At 41.4% G+C, this 20,736-nt stretch overlaps 1 protein-coding gene across 1 annotated transcript in view; it reads left to right on the top strand.

The window, feature by feature from the left end:
* Window positions 1-317: 317 nt before the first annotated feature.
* The window catches only part of LOC120943781 (carboxypeptidase O-like), a 56,620-nt gene continuing 36,201 nt past the window's right edge, over window positions 318-20,736 (top strand). Inside the window, exons 1-4 of the mRNA XM_040357328.1 lie at window positions 318-466; window positions 17,095-17,170; window positions 18,195-18,319; window positions 20,020-20,134. Of these exons, the coding sequence (XP_040213262.1) occupies window positions 378-466; window positions 17,095-17,170; window positions 18,195-18,319; window positions 20,020-20,134 (405 nt within the window). The 5' untranslated portion in view covers window positions 318-377. The remainder of the gene's footprint in view (window positions 467-17,094; window positions 17,171-18,194; window positions 18,320-20,019; window positions 20,135-20,736) is intronic.

Raw genomic sequence — 20,736 nt, 5'->3', positions numbered from 1 at the left:
CCCATGTTAAAGTGCCCTAACATACAGTTATGATAGAACAATTTTCATAGAATTTATATGAATAGTCATTACAATTTTTTTTTTCTAAAGATCTTATTATCTGTTCCAAAAGAAACTTTCAATTTATAATATTTGCAAAGTGTTGAATGCTATGTTATACAAAGGTAAAAAGGATAGGTACTGTATATAAAAAGCTGTCATAAGGATCTTTATTGTTGTCTTGTAAAACTAATTGGCAAGGGGAGATAGTGAAGATAACATTATCTTTATTGCATTTTACAACCGGGTTGCAAATTTATACCAGAATAAATGTGCATGTAACTCATAGATTCCGCAGGATCATCCACCACACTCTACAAGATACAGCCTGAGAATAAATGATGAAGTCTCAAACTTGGACAATTTTCCTGCTTTCCTGCCTTCTGTATCCACAACCAGTCATCTCAAAAAAGGTCACATATTATGGGTGAGTACAGAAACATTTATCATATTTTCACTATGAATGATATGCAATACATTGTAGAGTATAAAAAATATTTTTAATTGTAAGCATTCATCAATAGCAGTTTTTTCAACCAGGGCTCCGTGGATTCCTAGGCTTCCTCCAAAGGTTGCTTTCTGTCTTCCTTTCAGATAAATAACCATTGGCAACAATGATTGGGGATTCCTCCTAATGACCTTAAATGTAAAGAGCATTAGCCACAATATGACCAATATACTAAGGTATCGTGAGCTGTAGATATAGTGATTATTAATGAGGGTTCCCTGAAACCAGAAAGTTATTTTAAAGATTTCATTGTGTTAAAAATGTTGAGAGAGGCTGATTTATAGACTTGATATTGAAAGAAAGTAACCACATGCAATACTACAAATTACTCAAAGCAGATACAATTTTTGGAAAATCCACGTTAAGTTGATAGAAGGGTTTCTTAACTAATTAGCCTGACTTTTAAAAATTATATTTCATAAAAGAGGTATTATTTGCATACATTGATATATATATGTAAAAGTCTTGAGAGTTCATCAGAACAGAAGATGCTAGTATAGTAGAGAATATTTTCGCTCAGTATATCAGTAAGGATGAACAGAGTGTTTTCAGAAACACTCAGTTTTGCTTACTGTGATACTTAGGTGAAAACTGTTTTTATATTTGCTTATTTAGAGGGTGTATATTTAAGGGTAGTTTCATTTACTTTATTGAGGGCCCATTCACTCAGTTATCATATTCTAGCACATATGCATTATGCCACTTCTAATTGAGTGGGCTGCCTAATGCACAAAATCATTTAAAAACAATTTTACATTTTTTTATTTACTATTTACTTTTTTATGCTGTATTGGTTTTGTTTCTGTATAAAAAAATATATTACGGTTAATAAGGGGGCATTTTCTAGCACAAGAACAGGTTTAGCATGGTTAAAACAGCTTATGTAAACCTCATCTATATAAAGTAAATTTCACCCTTAACTGGTTGCCGACCGTCATTTACGGCGGCAGGTCAGCTCCCCTGCGCGAGAGCACGTAGCTATACGTCGGCTCTTGTGCGCCCCCCGCTCACCCCCGACTCCCGTGCGTGTGCCCGGCAGGCGGGATCGCCGCAAAGTATTACACCTACGATCCGAAGGCGTACGAAGCCGTACGCCTGTCGGATCGATGCCAAAAGCCGTCATATCTTGGTTTGAGGATTCAAACTAAAGATACGACGCGGCAAATTTTAAAATACCAGTAGATACGCCGGCGTATTTCTTCTGTGAATCTGGCCCCATATTTGCAAGAAGGAAGACCCTAAAAGAATGTATTAAGTACAGATTCAATCCAACACATTTCAGGAGTCCTCCTTCATCAGAGCTACAAAGAACACATAAACGATTATGATCAGTATACACTGTTGACTGGTATGGTAGATAAAGGATATTGAGCATAAATATGTAAGGATACATATTAAAAAATTAGATAGCCAGGTACTGATATAAAATATGGGAAGAAGATAAAAAAAATAGCTATATAATTCTTAAAAAATAACATGGAATATATAATTAACATCTAAGTGAAATTTCAAAAATAGCAATAGATAGAATTAAACTGATATGTAAATGCATAACTTAAACGGGTATGCAATTAATACATTGTAAGAGTAGAATACATACAATTATTAGGCATAGACCAAAACTACGCATAGGATCAATTTATTGTAATTATTAGTATAACGTATTGTAACTAGTGTTAGACTGCAGTTTTTCTTATCCTTAAAGGATCTTAAAGACAATAATACAGAGGCAGGAGTTTGACGTTGTTACAATACCAACAATAGTGAGATAACATTATGACAATGTAATAACAATCCAACATTTTACTGTAACTATATACATTTATAGGAGCTGTGTGCGTGCTTATTACTGTTAGCAGCATACTCTAAATAACTTCACTCTTTTGTTAGTGAAATGTACACATCACTAAAACTAGTTATTATGCTAAGGACAGCCAAGCACTTTAAATATAAATATTCTAAACAAGCAAGAAGAACCAAATGTGCCATATTGGACTTTAAATTAACTTGTATTCACATTATTTATTCACATACTTCTAGTGGTTTATTTTAGTTTTTATTAAAACACATTTCTTATGCTATGGCACATTGTGATTTATGTGACACGCTATTACTTTACATTTATATTTATTTGTTGCTGCATTGAGGTGCTGCACTTTGTGTTACAAATCATTTTTAGACTAGAACAGTGTTCCCCTGGGATGCCACAAGCATAGAACCCAGTTTTCCCCCGGATCAGCGTCATGAGCTGCAATAGTACAGGGCAGCTGGCTGCCACCACCATAGAAACCAGTGACAGTCTAGGGCCAGGACATGTGGCATCATTCGTCACTCTGGTGTTGGTGACTGGCTCACCTGCACCATGGCAGTGCACGACTCTGAACCAGGGCAGGTGACATGCAGGGCCTCCCCAGCATTCAGGAGAAGAAATACGTTTGTTTCCTCCAGACCTACTCCACCTCCTGTCCCCTTCTGCGCTTCTGGAGCTAAAAGGTAGGGCCCTGCTCTGATGTGAAGATGGGGTTGTGTAATTGGGGGGCCCTGTGATAGGGGTACTGTGTGGCTGGTGGGCTCTGTAAAGTGGGAACTGTGTTACTTGGGGGAAGGGGAGGGCTTTGTGATGGGGGACTCTGAAGTAATACTGGCTTGGTGGTGATGGTGGTACATTGATGTGATGAGAAGGCTCTGATGTGATGGAGGGACTCTGATATGATAGGGAACTCGTGTAGAAGGGGTATCTGATGTATAGGGGTGACTTGTATTTGAGGGGGGCTGTCATGTATAGGGGGGTCTCTGATGTGTAGGGAGGATTCTGATGTGATGTTAATTTCATCAAGACAGTTGTGTGCTTTTGCCCAGGCTTGGGCTTTCCATTGGTAAGATACAATTATGTTTTTTACATTTTAGATGGGGGTTTCTCTAGATTTGGCTTACTTCTAAAGGGTGCTGTGACTTAAATAGATTGGAAAGGCTGGCCTTGAGTTTACTATTTTGTAACTAAATATAATATAATATTCTGCCTCGCATTCCATAGGTTGATATTCCAATATATATTTTTCTCAGTAGAAAGTCTGCATGCTGTTGACCAAATTGGAGTTGGGCTGGCAGGGGTGATTTAGGCCCCTTTCACACTTGTGCGACTTGTTCTGCGACTTGGCACTGCCAAGTCGCATAAGTCGTACCCCATGATTTTCAATAAGTATCATTCATATCTGTGTGACTAAAAGTCGCACCGTCTTCAAAGTAGTCCCTGTACTACTTTGGTCCAACTTTGATGCAAGCTAAACAGGCATTCCCTGAAATCACGGCAAAATTGTGTCAAAATCGCAAGGGTGAAAGGGGCCTTAGGGAAGTTAGGGGAGATATTTACAGTGGAGATATAAGCTTGGATGGGGATTTGTACTGGGAGGAGAATTACATTTTTGGTTATAACCTGTAAAGTGGGCTGTGCATTATGCAATTCTAACCCCTGTACTGTAGATACTTTTTTTTAAGCTAAATTTGGAGCCAGACAGGATCTGGAGCAGGTGTGCATAGTAACCAATCAGCCTCCATTCCCCCACAATGTTTTACATTTTATGCTGCTGACTACTGCACTCCATATGTAGACTGTATATACCATACTCCTGACCACTGCACTTTAAGTACATTATTCATGAAGTTCTTCTTTAGGGTAGGCTGTGTGTAGAAAAGCATGTGTAATGTAATGTGTACACTGAGGTTTGTACATGTCTGTTACACTTCCACTTGTAGCACAGTGATTAAAGCATACAGGACTGTGGCATATGTGTGCTGAGTATAGTATTGAGATTTATTTCTTTAAATCATTTTTTTAGTTGGGGGGGGGGGGTTTAAAAAATAAACGTTGCCATCTTTTTTCATCAAGTAAGCCATTTTATCCTCCCTTCTTGTGAACACACCATTACAGAATATGTTAAGATTATATGCAGACGTGTCATTTTATGTATTAATAAGTAATAGGGCACTAACAGGGCTATTTCACAAGTATTTAACAAGCCTTTTATAAAGACACTACCATAATCCAAAAATGTTTTTATGGTAGTCTCTAAAGTGATCTGTAAATACTTTGCAGGCACATTAGCAAAATATTTATTTCCTTTATGACACCATAAAGAAAGACGTATTACATGTACATGTTCTCCTTTTAGATGTTAATGGTACATTAGGGGCAATAACAAAAATTGCAGCGTCATGAACTCAAATGAAGTTCACAAAGACAACATTAAAAACTTGCCCACAGGGCACTTTCACCCCCTTTCTCACCAGGCCAATTTTCAGCTTACTCATGCTGTCGCACTTTGAATGACAATTGTGCAGTCATGCAACACTGTACCCAAACTAAATAGTTTTCAATTTTTTTTCACATAAATAGAGCTTTCTTTTGGTGGTATTTAACCACTTCAAAACCGCACACCGTCATATGACGTCCAAAAAGGGGATCTCTTATCCCCGGTCCTGTACTTTGTGCGGTGATATCTGAATGATGCCTGCACCTAGAGGCACCATTCAGATATCATTTTGTTCCGGCGGCGATCCTGCGCACCATAAGAATGATCAAAGCGGGGGTTCCGCCGCTTGATCGTTCTTATAGGCGGCGGGAGGGAACATCCCCCCTTCCTCCCGCTGCCATCCGGTGCTTCTCTGGGCTCTCCCGTGCCTTTGGGGGCCCGGAGAGATGATTGCCGTGCGCCGGGTGGGAGGCATAGAAATGACTGGTGACCAGATGGTCTCCAGTAATCTCTATGACCGTCGGAGGCACAGGCGCGATGTGATGACCTCACGCCCGGGTACCCGTAAGTAAACAAACCGCAATTGCGGCTAGTAAGAATGAGATCAGTGAATTTTTTTTCACAATCTCATTCTTTTCAGCCTGGAGGAGAGATGTGGGGTTTTATTGACCCCGCATCTCTGCTTAAAGAGGACCTGTCACACACTATTCCTATTACAAGGGATGTTTACATTCCTTGTAATAGGAATAAAAGCGATCAAAAAAAAAGTGTAAAAAATTAAAAAATAAGTAAAAACAAATAATTAAAACGCCCCTGTCCCCGGTAGCTCGCGCTCAGAAGCGAACGCACACGTAAGTCCCGCCCACGTATGTAAACGTCATTCAAACCACACATGTGAGGTGTCCCCGTGTGCGTTAGAGCGTGTGCAACAATTCTAGCACGAGACCTCCTCTGTAACTCTAAACTGGTAACCTGTAACATTTTTAAAGCGTTGCCTATAGTCATTTTTAAGTAATGAAGTTTGGCGCCATTCCATGAGTGTGCACAATTTTAAACCATTACATGTTAGCTATCTATTTACTCGGCGTAACATCATCTTTCATATTTTACAAAAAAATTGGGCTAACTTTACTGTTTTGTTATTTTTTAATTCATGAAACCATTTTTTTTTTACAAAAAAGGCCTAGGGTGTCTGCTAAAAAAACATATATAATGTTTGGGGGGTCTAAGTAATTTTCTAGCAAAAGAATGATGATTTGTACATGTAGGAGAGAAGAGCCAGAATAGGCCCGGTATGGAGGTGGGTATTAAAGCCCTGTATTGAAGTGGTTAATCACTGCTGTTTTTTTTTTTTTTTTTTTTTAAAGGAATAAAGACTTAACATTTTGAAAAAAAATAAAGTTTTTATAGTTTGTTATAAAATTTTGGTAATTTTTCTCCATAACTGATGTGGTCACATTGATGGGCACTGATGAGGCGCACTGGTGGGCACTGATGAAGAGGCACTGATGAGGCTGCACCAATAGCCAGCACTGATGGGCACTAATAGGCAGCACTAATAGGCACTGATAGTTGGCACTAATGGGCATTGATATGTGGCACTGATGGGCACTGGTTGGTGCCACTAATAGTTGACGTTGATGAGGAGACACTGGTCGGCACTCATTGGCAGCAGTGGTTGGCACTCATTGACAGCATTGATGAGCACAAATTGACAGCAGTCGTGGACACAGATTGGCAGAAGCTGATTATCGTCTCTTTTCTCTTCTCCTCACACTGACAGCATGAGACGGAGCGGTGAAGACAGCCGATAACCGGCTTCTGTTTACATCGTGATCAGCTGTGATTGGACACTCCACTGTGAACACAGAGCGCACCACCCTCACCCAGCAGCGGGTGCACGGCAGGCGTGATCAACTGGAGGTCCCTACTGTAGCCGTCATTCGGCTATAGCATGGTCGGCAAGTAGTTAATAAAGGGGGCCTATGTGCTATATCATTACACTTAGGCCAGCTGTAAAAAAAAAGATTTTTAGGTCCATTAACGACTACACCAGATGCAGATGGGTGTGTTTTTAAACTTAAAGTGGAGTTCCACCCAAAAATGGAACTTCTGCTTTTCTGAATCCTCCCCCCCTCCGTTGTTACATTTGGCACCTTTCAGGATGGGGGGAGGGAACAGATACCTGTGTAAACCAGGTATTTGCTCCCACTTCTGGGCATAGATCACTGCGGTGACCTATGCCATGTCTGGTGCCTACTTCGTCCCCCGTTGTCTTCTGGGAGACACACAGGTCTCAGAAGACAGCAGGGACCAGTGGGATCGTGCAGCATGACTCGCACATGTGCAGTAGGGAACCAGGAAGTGAAGCCGCAGGGCTTCACTTACTGATTCGCTTACCGAAGATGGCGGCACCTCCACCCAAGAGCCGAGGGACAGATCGGCTTTAGGTGAGGACATCGTGGGCCCCAGGACAGGTAAGTGTCCGAATAATAAACGTCAGCAGCTGCAGTATTTGTAAAAAATGCTGAAAAAAAAAAATTGTCGGAACTCCACTTTAATATAAATTCTGTACAGCATGAATATATTTCAATGAGCTTAGATTGTACTATTGCAGTGCTTTCATGTGTGTTTAAAAAAGAAGCATGTCCTGCTATGAGAAGATTCGCCCCCAGAGGCTTACACATGTGTGTTTACACTTATACGCCAGTTATTGTCATGTGTATCGTGCGTTGGAGCAGAGACTGTCAGTGATTGTGCGCTTATGCCTGGTGCTGGGGGACAGCACTGTAAAATGTTAGTGCATTGTTTTTAACTTGTTTTAAATAAAGTGAGTGACTATGAAAGTTTCCTGTGCTTTCATCTAAATTCCGGCAACCTGGGAAGAGTAAGGCCCCGTACACACGGCCGAGGAACTCGACGTGCCAAACACATCGAGTTCCTCGGCCAGTTCAGCCCTGAAGCCGCCGAGGAGCTCGGCGGGCCGAGAGCTCCCATAGAACAACGAGGAAATAGAGAACATGTTCTCTATTTCCTCGTCGAGCTCCTCGTCGGCTTCCTCGGCGAAATTGTACACACGGCCGGGTTTCTCGGCAGAATTCAGCCAGAAACTCGGTCGGAAGCTGAATTCTGCCGAGGAAACTGGTCGTGTGTACGGGGCTTCAGAGAAAGTTATGCATTAGTTGTTAAAGAAGCAGAGAGTCACAAGAAAGTTCCTGGTGGTAAAATTCTTAGAGTGATAAAATCCCCTTTGGAGTAGTGGAACCTTCAAGGATAAAACTGTGGAGAGAGGAGGAAGGGCAGTGACATTTGGAAAGAGATAAAAGTTCTGGAGTGGAGGAGTGGTATGGAATGCAGTCCGACTTCCAGGGCGATTTGACAGACATCTGTGTTGGGTCCTGCACAGATGTGTATTCAAATCACCCCCGAGTCGCCTTTCGGGAATTGGTGCAGCGCGGAAAAGTTGGCGCAGCACTGATTCAGATAATGCCATTGCCAGTTATAGCCGCAGATTTGGCATGCGATTTGACATGTCAAATCACATGCCAAATTGACCCAATGTGAACATGGGCTAATAGTGGGTCTAACAATCTGGTGAGTGGCTTGTGCAGGTGGAGGTGATCATGTGGTGATTGAAACAGAAACACATAGGGGCAGATCCACAAATATCTGCCCCGGCGCAGTGTATCAGAGATACGCTACGCCGCCGTAACTTACTTGTGTTATCTTCGAATCCTTAAAGATTTTGCGCCGTAAGTTACGGCGGCATTGTCTATCTCTGGTGGCGTAACGGTGCGAAATTAAAATCGGCGATTAGGGGGCGTGTTTCATTTAAATGAAGCGCGTCCCCGCGCCGAATGAACTGCGCATGCGCCGTCCCTAAATTTCCCGCCGTGCATTGCGCTAAATGACGTTGCTAGGACGTCAGTTTTTTTAACATACACGTGAATTACGTCCATCCCGATTCACGGACGACTTACGCAAAAAAAAAATTCAAATTAAACGCGGGAACGACGGCCATACTTAACATGGCAAGTCTAACTATACGCCTCAAAACACCAGCTTTAACTATACGCCGGAAAAAGTCGACTAGAGACGACGTAAAAGAATGCGACGGCCGCTCGTACGTTCGTGGATCGTCGGAAATAGCTAATTTGCATACTCAAAGCGGAAAACGACGCAAACTCCACCCAGCGGACGCCGAAGTATTGCATCTAAGATCCGAAGGCGTACGAAGCCGTACGCCTGTCGGATCTAACCCAGATGCCGTCGTATCTTGGTTTGAGGATTCAAACTAAAGATACGACGCGGGAAATTTGAAAGTACGCCGGCGTACTCTCTCTGTGGATCTGCCCCATAGACTACACAGCAAGTGAATGTTATAAAAAGAGGACAAATTATTTTTATTTGTTTAGGATATGCATGGATTGCACAGTTTAAAAGCACAGATTGATCTATTTTGAATCTGCACAAATATATATATATATATATATATATATATATATATATATATATATATATATATATATATATATATATATATATATATGATAATTGTGTATGACAGGGGTATCAAACTGGCGGCCCTCCAGCTGTTGAAAACTACAAGTCCTTGAGGCATTGCAAGGCTGACATTTACAAGCATGACTCCCACAGGCAGAGGCATGATGGTACTTGTAGTTTCGCAACAGCTGGATGGCCACCAGTTTGAGACCCCTGGTGTATGATATTGCACTGGTTTAGGATACTTAGGGATTTTTTAGAGCTGCATTGATATACACTGTTTTAGATCAAATAATTTTGATTTAGTACAACTACTGGTAGGGATCTTTTAATAGCGTGGGTTTTAATATTTAAAAATGATTCAATATATTTGCGCTGACCAATTAAATTTTCCCTGAAATCTGTGTTATATGCAGATATTCTTAAGCACAATAAAATTGTGTAAAGGTATGGATTATGAAACTAGAAAAATTATTTAAGATTTATATTTACAATTAAGTCACTAACAATCATGAATAGCAGTAGGGTTAATAATATGACATAGACACATCAGCCCGGATTCTCGTAGCACGTACGCCGACGTATCTCTAGATACGCCGCGTAAGTGCACAGATGCGCCGTCGTATCTATGCGCCAGACTCTTAATGCAAGATACGCCTGAAATTTGGCTTCATCCGACTGACGTAAGTTTCCTACCCTGTCGGAGCCTGTGCGCATATTTACGCTGGCCGCAAGGGGCGCTTCCATTGATTTACGCATAGAATATGCAAATGACCAAGATACGCCGATTCACGAACGTACTTGCGCCCGTCGCAGTAGTATACGCCATTTACGTAAGACGTACGTCCGGCGTAAAGTTATTCCACATATAGGAGGCGCATCCCATGCAAAGGTATGGACGATGGAACAGGCATCGTATTTTACGTCGTTTACGTAGTACTACGTGAATAGGGCTGGGCGTACGTTACGTTCAGTGATTCGACGTATCTTAGGTGTTCGGTCCAACGTGATTCTGAGCATGCGCACTGGGAAGCGTCCACGGGACGGTGCATGTGCCGTTCGTTCGGCCATTCATTTGCATGGGGTCACGGTTCATTTACATGTAGCCCGCCCACCTTCCACCTACTTTGAATTAGGCGGGCTTACGCCGACGGATTTACGTTACGCCGGCGCAACGTAGGGAGCGAGTGCTTTGTGAATACTGCTCTTGCCTCTATGAGTTACGTCGGCGTAGCGCATATGAGATGCGCTACACCGGCCGAAATATGCGCCGCTCTACGAGAATCCGGGCCATAGAATTTATATCCACAACATATTACCTCAATTTACATGGCGGAAATGTTCTAAATTTTTTAAATATAGATATGCCGTGGCACTTCAGTGAGTTGAATAAATAATTTCCTCTCGTAGATATCATAACCAAGTACTACTAATCTAGCTAACCTAGCAGAGAACTAGATCTGCATTTATCAGTCTGGACCCATTCATCCTCTGCAGTAGGATAGAGGGGCTGAGTCAATCTACCGGCTATGTTAATACTGCTAAAATGTAATTATTGGATGCTTAGGGGTTATGATACCGTGAGCGGAATATCACATAGAACAAACAAAAATCTATTAGTCAGATAAGAACAAACAATTGTTTATCCTCAGAGGTAAAAGGGAGTTTTCAAAGTAATTATTGAGTTACATTTTATCTGTTACATAAATTATGTATCTGTTACATAAACTATGCTGAGTTTGGAGCCATCTTGGGACAGCTGCCTAGTTAAGACCTGGAAATCAAGATGGATCACTTTGGATCAATGGATATGGTCTCAAGATGGATGCTGATCAAGCATCAAGACCTCAAGATGGATACCGCTGGATGGGGATGGATGATGCTGGAGATAGATGAAGATGAAGCCCAAGATGGAGGATCAGGATCAAGATGAAGTTGAGGTTCTATTCTCTCTCTGAGCTTCCTATTTTATTGTTTGCACAGCCCATGGGTTAACTTGTTCACTAGATGGCACTCTAATACTGGAAATCTCCATTAAGTCTTTCGGGAATAATATCAGATTTATTTTGTTTAAACCTAATTTTATCTTTAGATTATAATAAATGTATCAATTAACATAGCGTGTGTATAACCATATTCATCCAGGGTGTTTGTGGCATTATTTCTGATTTTAATCTTTGGTATATTAGCATCTTAAACAAAAAAGCTAACCAAGGGGAAACATGCTATCTAGCATATGTAAATATGTATGTAACCTTGTGCCAACACTGCTTACCTATTGGGGTAATGGCACTGTAGCCCCTATAATGCATATAAAAAAAAAGGCTTCCTACTGAGAGTTGTGAGGAAAAAATGACAGCCAAAGGAGTGATACAGAATACAGTGTTCAGGTTAACAAAATAGTTTTGTTTATTGAGAAAAAAAAGATCATGTAGATCCGCCTCTACTAAGGAAAGAGGTCATTAACCTCTTGACCACTGGGCACTTAAACCCCCTTCCTCACCAGACCAATTTTCAGCTTTCGGTGCTCTCACAATTTGAATGACAATTACTCAGTCATACAACATTGTGCCCATCTGAAATGTTTGTCCTTTTTTTCCCCACAAATAGAGCTTTCTTTTGGTGGTATTTGATCACGTCTGCAATTTTTATTTTTTGCGCTATAAAATAAAAAACACTGAAAATTCTGTAAAAATAAAAAAATAAATCTTGTTTCTGTCATATTAGCAGGTATTGCGGAGTATTTGGTGGTATTGCAGAGTATTGGGGGTATTGCAGCGTATGGGGGGGCTATTGCAGAGTATGGGGGGTTATTGCAGAGTATGGGGGTTAATTGCAGAGTATGGGGGGTTAATTGCAGAGTATGGGGGGGTTATTGCAGAGTATGGGGGGTTAATTGCAGAGTATGGGGGGTTAATTGCAGAGTATGGGGGGTTAATTGCAGAGTATGGGGGGTATGGGGGTATTGCAGAGTATGGGGGGTTAATTGCAGCGTATTGCTGGTATTGCTGAGTATTGAACAGGGAGGGATGGATGGATCTGTGACTGCATTTGTCACAGATCCAGCCCACAGCAGCTGCTGCTGCTGCTTCCGCTCTCCCCCTCTCCTCTCACACTGTACCGATCGGTACAGAGAAGAGAGGGAGGAACCGGCGTCATGACATGACGCCGGTTTGTTTACAAGTGATCGCTCCGTCATTTGACAGAGCGATAATGTGGTAAACCGCCGCTATCAGCGGCGATTAACCGCGATCTGTGATGCGCCGGGTCTTCTAGACCCGGCGCTCACAGATGATTCAGGGAGCGCGCCCCAGGGGGCGCGCGAGTGAAGGATTCTGGGAGGACGTCCCAGGGACGTCCTCCCAGAATAACTCCACCGCGCTGTAGCAGTATTTTCGCTATGGCGCGGTGGGGTAGTGGTTAATATCTAAGTCTTGGTGTGTGCATAACGGGCACTTCACAAAGTGACCCTACAAATATAGAAAACGTATCAGAGTCTTGTGTATCCTTTTGTAGGCTCCCGTTTTAGGGTCCAAGTTCCGTGCATAGCCCTATGTCTATATAGAATTATGATGCTCATGTCTGTCTGTTTATGTCCCTCTGTGTTAAAAAAATATATTTATCATATGTGTCCAGTGTCCTCTCCTTCTACATTCTTCCCTCTTCCTTAATTTTTTGTACAAACCTCTTTTTGCCCTTTTCTCTTTCTTCATCATTTTCTTTCAAATTCATCTTTTCATTTTTTCATTTCCTACGAATACTCCCTAATATATATGTAGAAAACACTTTTGAGTCTATAAGGAATAAAGGAATGGAACGTTCTGACACAATAGTACATGTATCAGAATTTGCTGTCCATGGGTGCATGCTTCCATCTCTGTATTCATGTGGGAACAGAAAAGAGAGTTTGGGACTTGAATGAGGCCTGGGACATGTAAGTCAAATAGGTAGATTCAGGTAGATAGGATTAAACTTGTGGCGGCGTAGCTTAGCCTGTTTAGGCTACGCCGCCGTAAATTAGCTAGGCTAGTAATGATTCTCAATCTACTTACCTGCTAATTTACGGCGGCGTAGCCTAAAACGACCGGGCGTAAGGGCGCCTAATTCAAATTGGTTGGAGGGGGCGTGTTGTATGGTAATGAGGCTTGACCTCACGTTTTTGAAGTTTTTTTACAATGCGCATGCGCCGGGCACCTACTTTTCCCAGGGCGCATTGCGACTAAGTACGCTGTACGGGCCTATTGATTTCGACGTGGACGTAAACGACGTAACTCCCGATTCGCGGACGACTTACGCAAACGACGTAAAAAATTCAAACCTCGCGGCCGGAACGGCGGCCATACTTTAACATTGTTATTCCACCGCATAGGTGGAATAACTTTAGGCCGCCTAAGGCCTTACGGAAACCCTGTAAAGCGACTGCGGCGGCCGGGCGTATGTTCGTGAATCGACGTAGAAGCTCATTTACATATTCTACGCCGGCCGCAATGGAAGCGCCACCTAGCAGCAAACCGAAAAATTGCAATCTAAGATATGACGGCGCAAGCCGTCGTATCTTAGATATGTTTAAGAGTATCTCTGTTTGAGCATACGCTTAAACAAACGCCGGCGTAGATTTTGAGTTAGGCCGGCTTATCTACTGATAAGCCGGCCTAACTCTTTGTGAATCTACCTAAAAATGCCTCAAGCTCTGGTTTGCATGAAAAAGAAAAAAGGGTTGGGACTTTAAATGAAGTATGCTGCTGGAAAGCAAATAAACACTGTTAGGTAGATTCAGTAAGAGTTAGGCCGGCTTATCAGTAGATAAGCCGACCTAACTCAGAATCTACGCCGACTTATGTTTAAGTGTATGCTCAAACAGAGATACGCTTAAACATATCTAAGATACGACGGCTTGCGCCGTCCTATCTTAGGTTGCAATATTTCGGATGGCCGCTAGGTGGCGCTTCCATTGCGGTTGGCGTAGATTATGTAAATTAGTAGATACGCCGATTCACGAACGTACGCCCGGCCGCTGCAGTACATTTACGCCGTTTCCGTAAGCCATTATCAGGCCTAAAGTTGTTCCATCTATTTATGGAATAGCAATGTTAAAGTATGGCCGCCGTTCCCGCTTCGAGATTCAAAATGTTTGCGTCGTTTGCGTAAGTCGTCCGCGAATAGCGATTTACGTCGTTTACGTCCACGTCAAAATCAATAGGCCCGTGCGGCGTACTTAGCCGCAATGCACACTGTGAAATGTAGGCGCATGCGCAGTAAAAAAAAAACGTCAAAAACGTAAGGTCAAGCCTTATTAACATAAAACACGCCCCCCTTACACACATTTGAATTCGGCGCCCTTACGCCCGCCCGCTTTAGGCTACGCCGCTGTAACTTAGCGGGCAAGTACATTGTGAATCATGTACTTGCCTAGCTAACTTACGGCGGCGTAGCCTAAACACGCTAAGCTACGCCGCCGTAAGTGTAGGCACATCTACCTGAATCTACCTATGTGTGTCTGTAAAAATATTTTTCATTGTTACATATATCCATATAACCGCTTAACGACCGCCGCATGTATATGTACGTCCACAGAATAGCACATACAGGCATATGGACGTACATGTACGTCCCCGCCTTTCCGCGGGTCGGGGGTCCCCCCCCCGGTACATGCGGTGGTCGTAAATTGTCGGGGAGCGATTCGGGATGAGGGCGCGGCTATTCGTTTCTAGCCGCCCCCTCGCGATCGCTCCCCGGAGCTGAAGAACGGGGAAAGCCGTATGTAAACACGGCTTCCCCGTGCTTCACTGTGGCGGCTGCATCGATCGTGTGATCCATTTTATAGGGAGACACGATCGATGACGTCAGACCTACAGCCACACCCCCCTACAGTTGTAAACACACACTAGGTGAACCCTAACTCCTACAGCGCCCCCTGTGGTTAACTCCCAAACTGCAACTGTCATTTTCACAATAAACAATGCAATTTAAATGCATTTTTTGCTGTGAAAATGACAATGGTCCCAAAAATGTGTCAAAATTGTCCGAAGTGTCCGCCATAATGTCGCAGTCACGAAAAAAATCGCTGATCGCCGCCATTAGTAGTAAAAAAAATATATATAATAAAAATGCAATAAAACTATCCCCTATTTTGTAAACGCTATAAATTTTGCGCAAACCAATCGATAAGCGCTTATTGCCAAAAATAGGTAAAAGAATACGTATCGGCAAAAAATAAAAACCGCAGAGGTGATCAAATACCACCAAAAGAAAGCTCTATTTGTGGGGAAAAAAGGACGTAAATTTTGTTTGGGAGCCACGTCGCACGACTGCGCAATTGTCTGTTAAAGCGACGCAGTGCCGAATCGCAAAACCTGGCCTGGGCTTTTAGCTGCCTAAAGGTCCGAGGCTTAAGTGGATAAAGAGGGTCAAACCACATGGGTGTGTCACCCATAATGGGGAGGTTTGGGGTATGTAAAATGTTAAACATACATACTCACCTCCATGCTGCAGCATCAGTTTGATGCTGCAGGCACCCCCATACTGGCTCTAAAACCCGGAAATTTGCGATCACATGACCATTGATCACACATTGATCGCTTTTGGTGTGTTTGTAGTAGGGACCAACGACTGCCGGTCACCAATCCCTGCTATGTTACTCCAGAACTCACTGGAGCACCCAGCTGGGGAAGGGGCAGATGCAGCTGGCTCTGGCTTTCAGGCACATAATAAAAAGGTGGAGCCAGTTGTCAATCAGGAAGCCAGGTAGATCTTAACATTATTGTCTGGATCCTTCTCAAGTGTGGCTCAGCTCTTCCCTATCAGCTGATAGCAGGCAATCAGCTGGCCCATGGTCACAGGAGAAGAAATGTAAATGTACTTCTGTGAGCTTCAAGAGAAGTAAAGCCAAAAAGTTTTCAATTGTAATATTTACTATTTTAGCTGTTTGTTGTATCTGACAATAAAATATGTTTACAAAGGAATTACAACAGTACAGCTGTAAAATCAAAAACAATGCCCGTCAAATCAGTTTGCTTTTCTTTGAAAGCAATGCACAGGAAAATAGTTAGTCTATTAGATAACACGTGATTCTTTCGAAATTTTGAATATGCATCAAAATATTGCTCCTAGCAAAGAAAGTGAACTTTATGTGTTGCAAATATTGAAAGCTTTGTTAGGTAAATGCAGACTGATAGTTGCAGTTTATATTAAAAAAAAAATACCCACTTTATATAAAATAAATTCTAACTGGAGAAAAAAGAAACTGAGCACAAAATAGGAGTTGTTACCAATAGCAAGCTATCAGGTTTTATTTTAAGGAACAATTAACCAATAATTCTGATTGATCACTTAGGACAACAATTTCAAATATGAGTTAATTTTCCTGTTCACAGCTTTTTAATGAATCGCCCTTAAGTGAACATTTCTGCTGAAATATGCTCATTCTGGGGCAAATAATTAGAGCTTCTGTTTACTTACAACTGTGGTTGAGGTATAGGAGAACACCATTTGACTTCTTCAAATTTGTGTGTTCAGCTTCTAAAAGCTAACTCCAAGAATAAAAAGAACTAAGTCCAGTGCAGTACTAAGGACATTTTATCCTTTACTGTATTATACTATATTATACTACACTGTACTATATACACCAAAACAACTTTTTTTATTCACATTTTTGGTGGTGGTCAGTCTGAAATGGATGAGCAGTTGTAAATGGTGTCACTAGTTTAACATGTATGAACATATATGAAAATCGTATATATGAACCCTTTTAATTTCATGGCACTCAAATTCATTATTTTCTTTTTATTATAACAGAGACCAGGTCCTCAAGATCACCCCGAAGACTCCCACACAGAGTTTATATTTACAAGCACTTACAAGACAATGGCGGGTAAGAAAAGACAAATTCATTAAGTTAAGCAGACAATGGTTCTCATTCACACCAGGTGCAATGAGATGTGTTAATCTGTGTTAATCAACATAGGCTCAATGCTGGAACATTAGAAGACATTTTGAACCTTAGTGTGCAATCAGCAGAAAGGATAAGGAATAGATTCATCTAGTTACAAATCAAAATTTGGATGAAATTTGCATGATTCTGAGATTCAGATGTATTCAAATGTCCACCACCCAACAGAAGCAAATTTCAACTACTCCGAAAAAAATTATAAGAAAAATAACAAATTAATTTGCATTTATTCAATTTGTTTGAATGACATGATGTGATAATTTGGGCCTCTTGTTAATGTTTAAAGCATCCGAAATAACAAATAATCCAAATAGATTCAGATCAATTTGTTTTTATTCTAGTAAGCATAGCGTGAATATTCTAATAAAATTATTTTTATATTAGGTTTGAGAGACCATTCATTTAATTTGCACAGCCCAACAAACAAAGTCAGTTGGGAATGGGGAAATGTATTTAACGTAATACCACTAATTAAACAGAACTTCTAAAAATACAAATCAATTGGGAACAATGAATATATACTTTCTTAAAATAACGAAGCGCTCTGAAGACGAATCTTTCTTACAACAATTATTTCTAAACAAAATTATTTATTACACAAATGAAACCAAAACTAAACCAATTTTTCCATTGTGCACATCTCTGTTAAGGAATCCATACTTGGCAGGGATCTATCATAGTAATGTAAACTGCTTTTGTTCATTTGATTTAGTAAATCAGTTCCAATGTGGACAATGGTTACAAAATAAAACCCATATTGGGATAAATATGGAGGCTTTTAAAAAGCTTACCTCTCTTTCTAAAAAAATTCGTTTTCTGGAAGCCAGAGACAGCCAGGCTACTAGCACTTTTAGAAAGAGGACAGCAATGGCAGCCACAATGGCATTTTTTTCTCAATAGAACATTACTTTAACAAGTTTTTTTATTTTTATTTTTTCTTAACCAGCTAGATCTGTGGAAACCAGACAGTGTAGAAGACATTTATATGGACAGAGAAATCCATGTTCGAGTCCCATCTACCTACGTCCAGCACATGAAAGAAAATCTTGATCAGCAAAAAGTTCCTTTTAAGTAAGTAGACTCATTAGTGGGAAAATACTGTAAGTTATATTTTAAATACACTAGATTTCTATGAATCTATAAAAAATATAGTGTTTTCCTAACACGAATGAAACATGGTGGTATAGGGTGAAGAGCTGGCAACTCACCCTTCTGAAAAAGTCACTTTATTACATTGAATGGAGTGAACAATGTATGGTGGCTTACGCGTTTCAGCATTAAGGCTTAATCATGGCCATATGGCTATGTTTAAGGCTTATTGCCGAAACACGTAAGTACTTAGTACATGCCACTCGATGTAATAAAGTGTTTTTTTTTTCAGAGGGACGAGTTGCCAGCTCTAAACCTTATACCACCATGTTCCATTTGTGTTGAGAAGACACTCTGAGCAGGAGCACCATCAGTCCTCCTCTGTAGTGATTCTGTCTGAGTGTTACTCTTTTCTTCTCATGTAATATAATATGATCAAGTGCAGGCAGCACATTCCTGAACTCTGAACTGATGCCCAGACTACAAAACATATCCCCTTTCCGCTGCTCCATAACATAGAGAAGATGGGTTCTGTAGTCGTTAGAGATCACTGGAAACAGCTGGCAAGATTTCTGGTAGGGTTTGCACCTGTAAAAAGATATAGTAAAATGGTTTTAATTACATATTTATCAGGCCAAACCTGACCAAACAAGATAGCTGAATTTTTAGGGTTCCTATATCCTTTCAAGGGAGTGGGCACACACCGATGTCATAGAACTTTATCACATGCTCATGGCATTCCGTTGAACACACCTGGCCCTGGGACATGCTTGTGGTCTTACCTACAACAAGCGATCTCTGTTCAAATTACCCCTTCGCTGCTGGTATACCCTAACTGGTCACCTCCAGACTTGTACACGGCTCTCATTGTAACTGCCACCTATTACCAGATAGGTCCCAGGGCCTTTTAACCTTCAATACTTTCACACAGTCACCACAGGTCCTCTCTGCGCTGGGGCAATCTTACCAACTAAGCCTCCGTGTGAGAATTTTTCTCCACGCTGGACCCATGCTCCCCTAACGAGTGGATACCTTGTGCACAGAATAATATCTCCTGACAAATCTACTACAATAGCGAAACTTGTAGAGATGAGATCTTGACTTATATGACCCCCTTCGCTCCACCGCCACCCTCTGATCAGGGTCCCATACCATCTTGGTGATGAGTTGGCTGGTCGTATAACTTGTCTATTTTATATTGCTGCTGATGTATTTTATAAAACTGTGTATTTCCTATTTTTTGTTGTTATTTTCAATAAATTGATTCATTTTTACCTCTACTACATTTGTCTTCCTAACTCACTTACCTAGTACCGCTATAGTCCCCTGGCCCCTACTTACCTCTTTGACTTTTTTGGGCCTCTGGGGTCCCAACAAACCCTATCTCCACTCAAAATTCTGTTGAACACAACTAAAAATGAGCAGCAAATTAACTCAATACTAACTTGTTTTACTGGGGGCAGATCCTTCACCAGGAGTGATGTCTGACAAATCTGCCTTTTCTTGTTCTTACCAAGCTCAGTAAATGAATACATTCATGCATGCCCAGAGTTTCTTTCTTTATTACTCTATAGATCCACCAGAACAGTAATGATATGAAGCTCCTAACATGATCTCAAATGCAACAAATCTGAAATATATTGTATACAAATTGTTAACTGTATTATCTGCTTTATATCCAGAATCATGATTGAAGATGTTCAGAAATTGATAGATAACTCCCTTGCAAGTCGGAGCAGAACAAAGGCGATATCTCTGGAAACCTACAACTATGCTGAGTATCATCCAATGGATGAGGTAGGTCAGGAACTGCAACAAATATAAAAAAAAAGCCCAGGAAAGTTTTGATTGAATCAAGCAATATTCCAGTCATTGCAATATATTCTAATTATAACCACAAAATTTCATTTTGATACATTTTCTAAAGGTCACCTTGGGAAGCAAGTGAATGCAAAGACTAGAAGACTGGAAAATCTTCAACATGTTTTGATGGATTGTAGAATATTGGGTGGATTTACTAAAGGCAAATAGACTGTGCATGTGCAGTTGCTCCAAAGCTTAGTGAAGGATGGGCAGAGGCGTAGCTTGAAGCTTGTGGGCCCCAATTCAAAATTTGACCTGGGCCCCCCTCCACTACCACCCACCACTTCCACTGATGCATGCAGATAACCCAACGCACGCCAAGATATTTGAAGTGGCTTAAGAGTTTTGCGTTCCCAGAATTGCACCTTACATCAGAGGACAGAGATCACAGAGGAGAACCAGAGGACAGGGACCCCTGGCAGGTCATTGGGCAGAGCTCCTTTCCCATCCCAGCACTAAATACAGCTCCCCCCCCCACATACACACACACTATGCAGGGCTGAAATCACATTCCTTTACACACAGTCTGTCAGCCT

Source organism: Rana temporaria, chromosome 6 (genome assembly GCF_905171775.1).
Source record: "Rana temporaria chromosome 6, aRanTem1.1, whole genome shotgun sequence".
NCBI classification, from domain to species: domain Eukaryota; kingdom Metazoa; phylum Chordata; class Amphibia; order Anura; family Ranidae; genus Rana; species Rana temporaria.
Note: the sequence above shows the minus strand (reverse complement) of the source record. Positions and strands in the feature narration are given on the sequence as shown.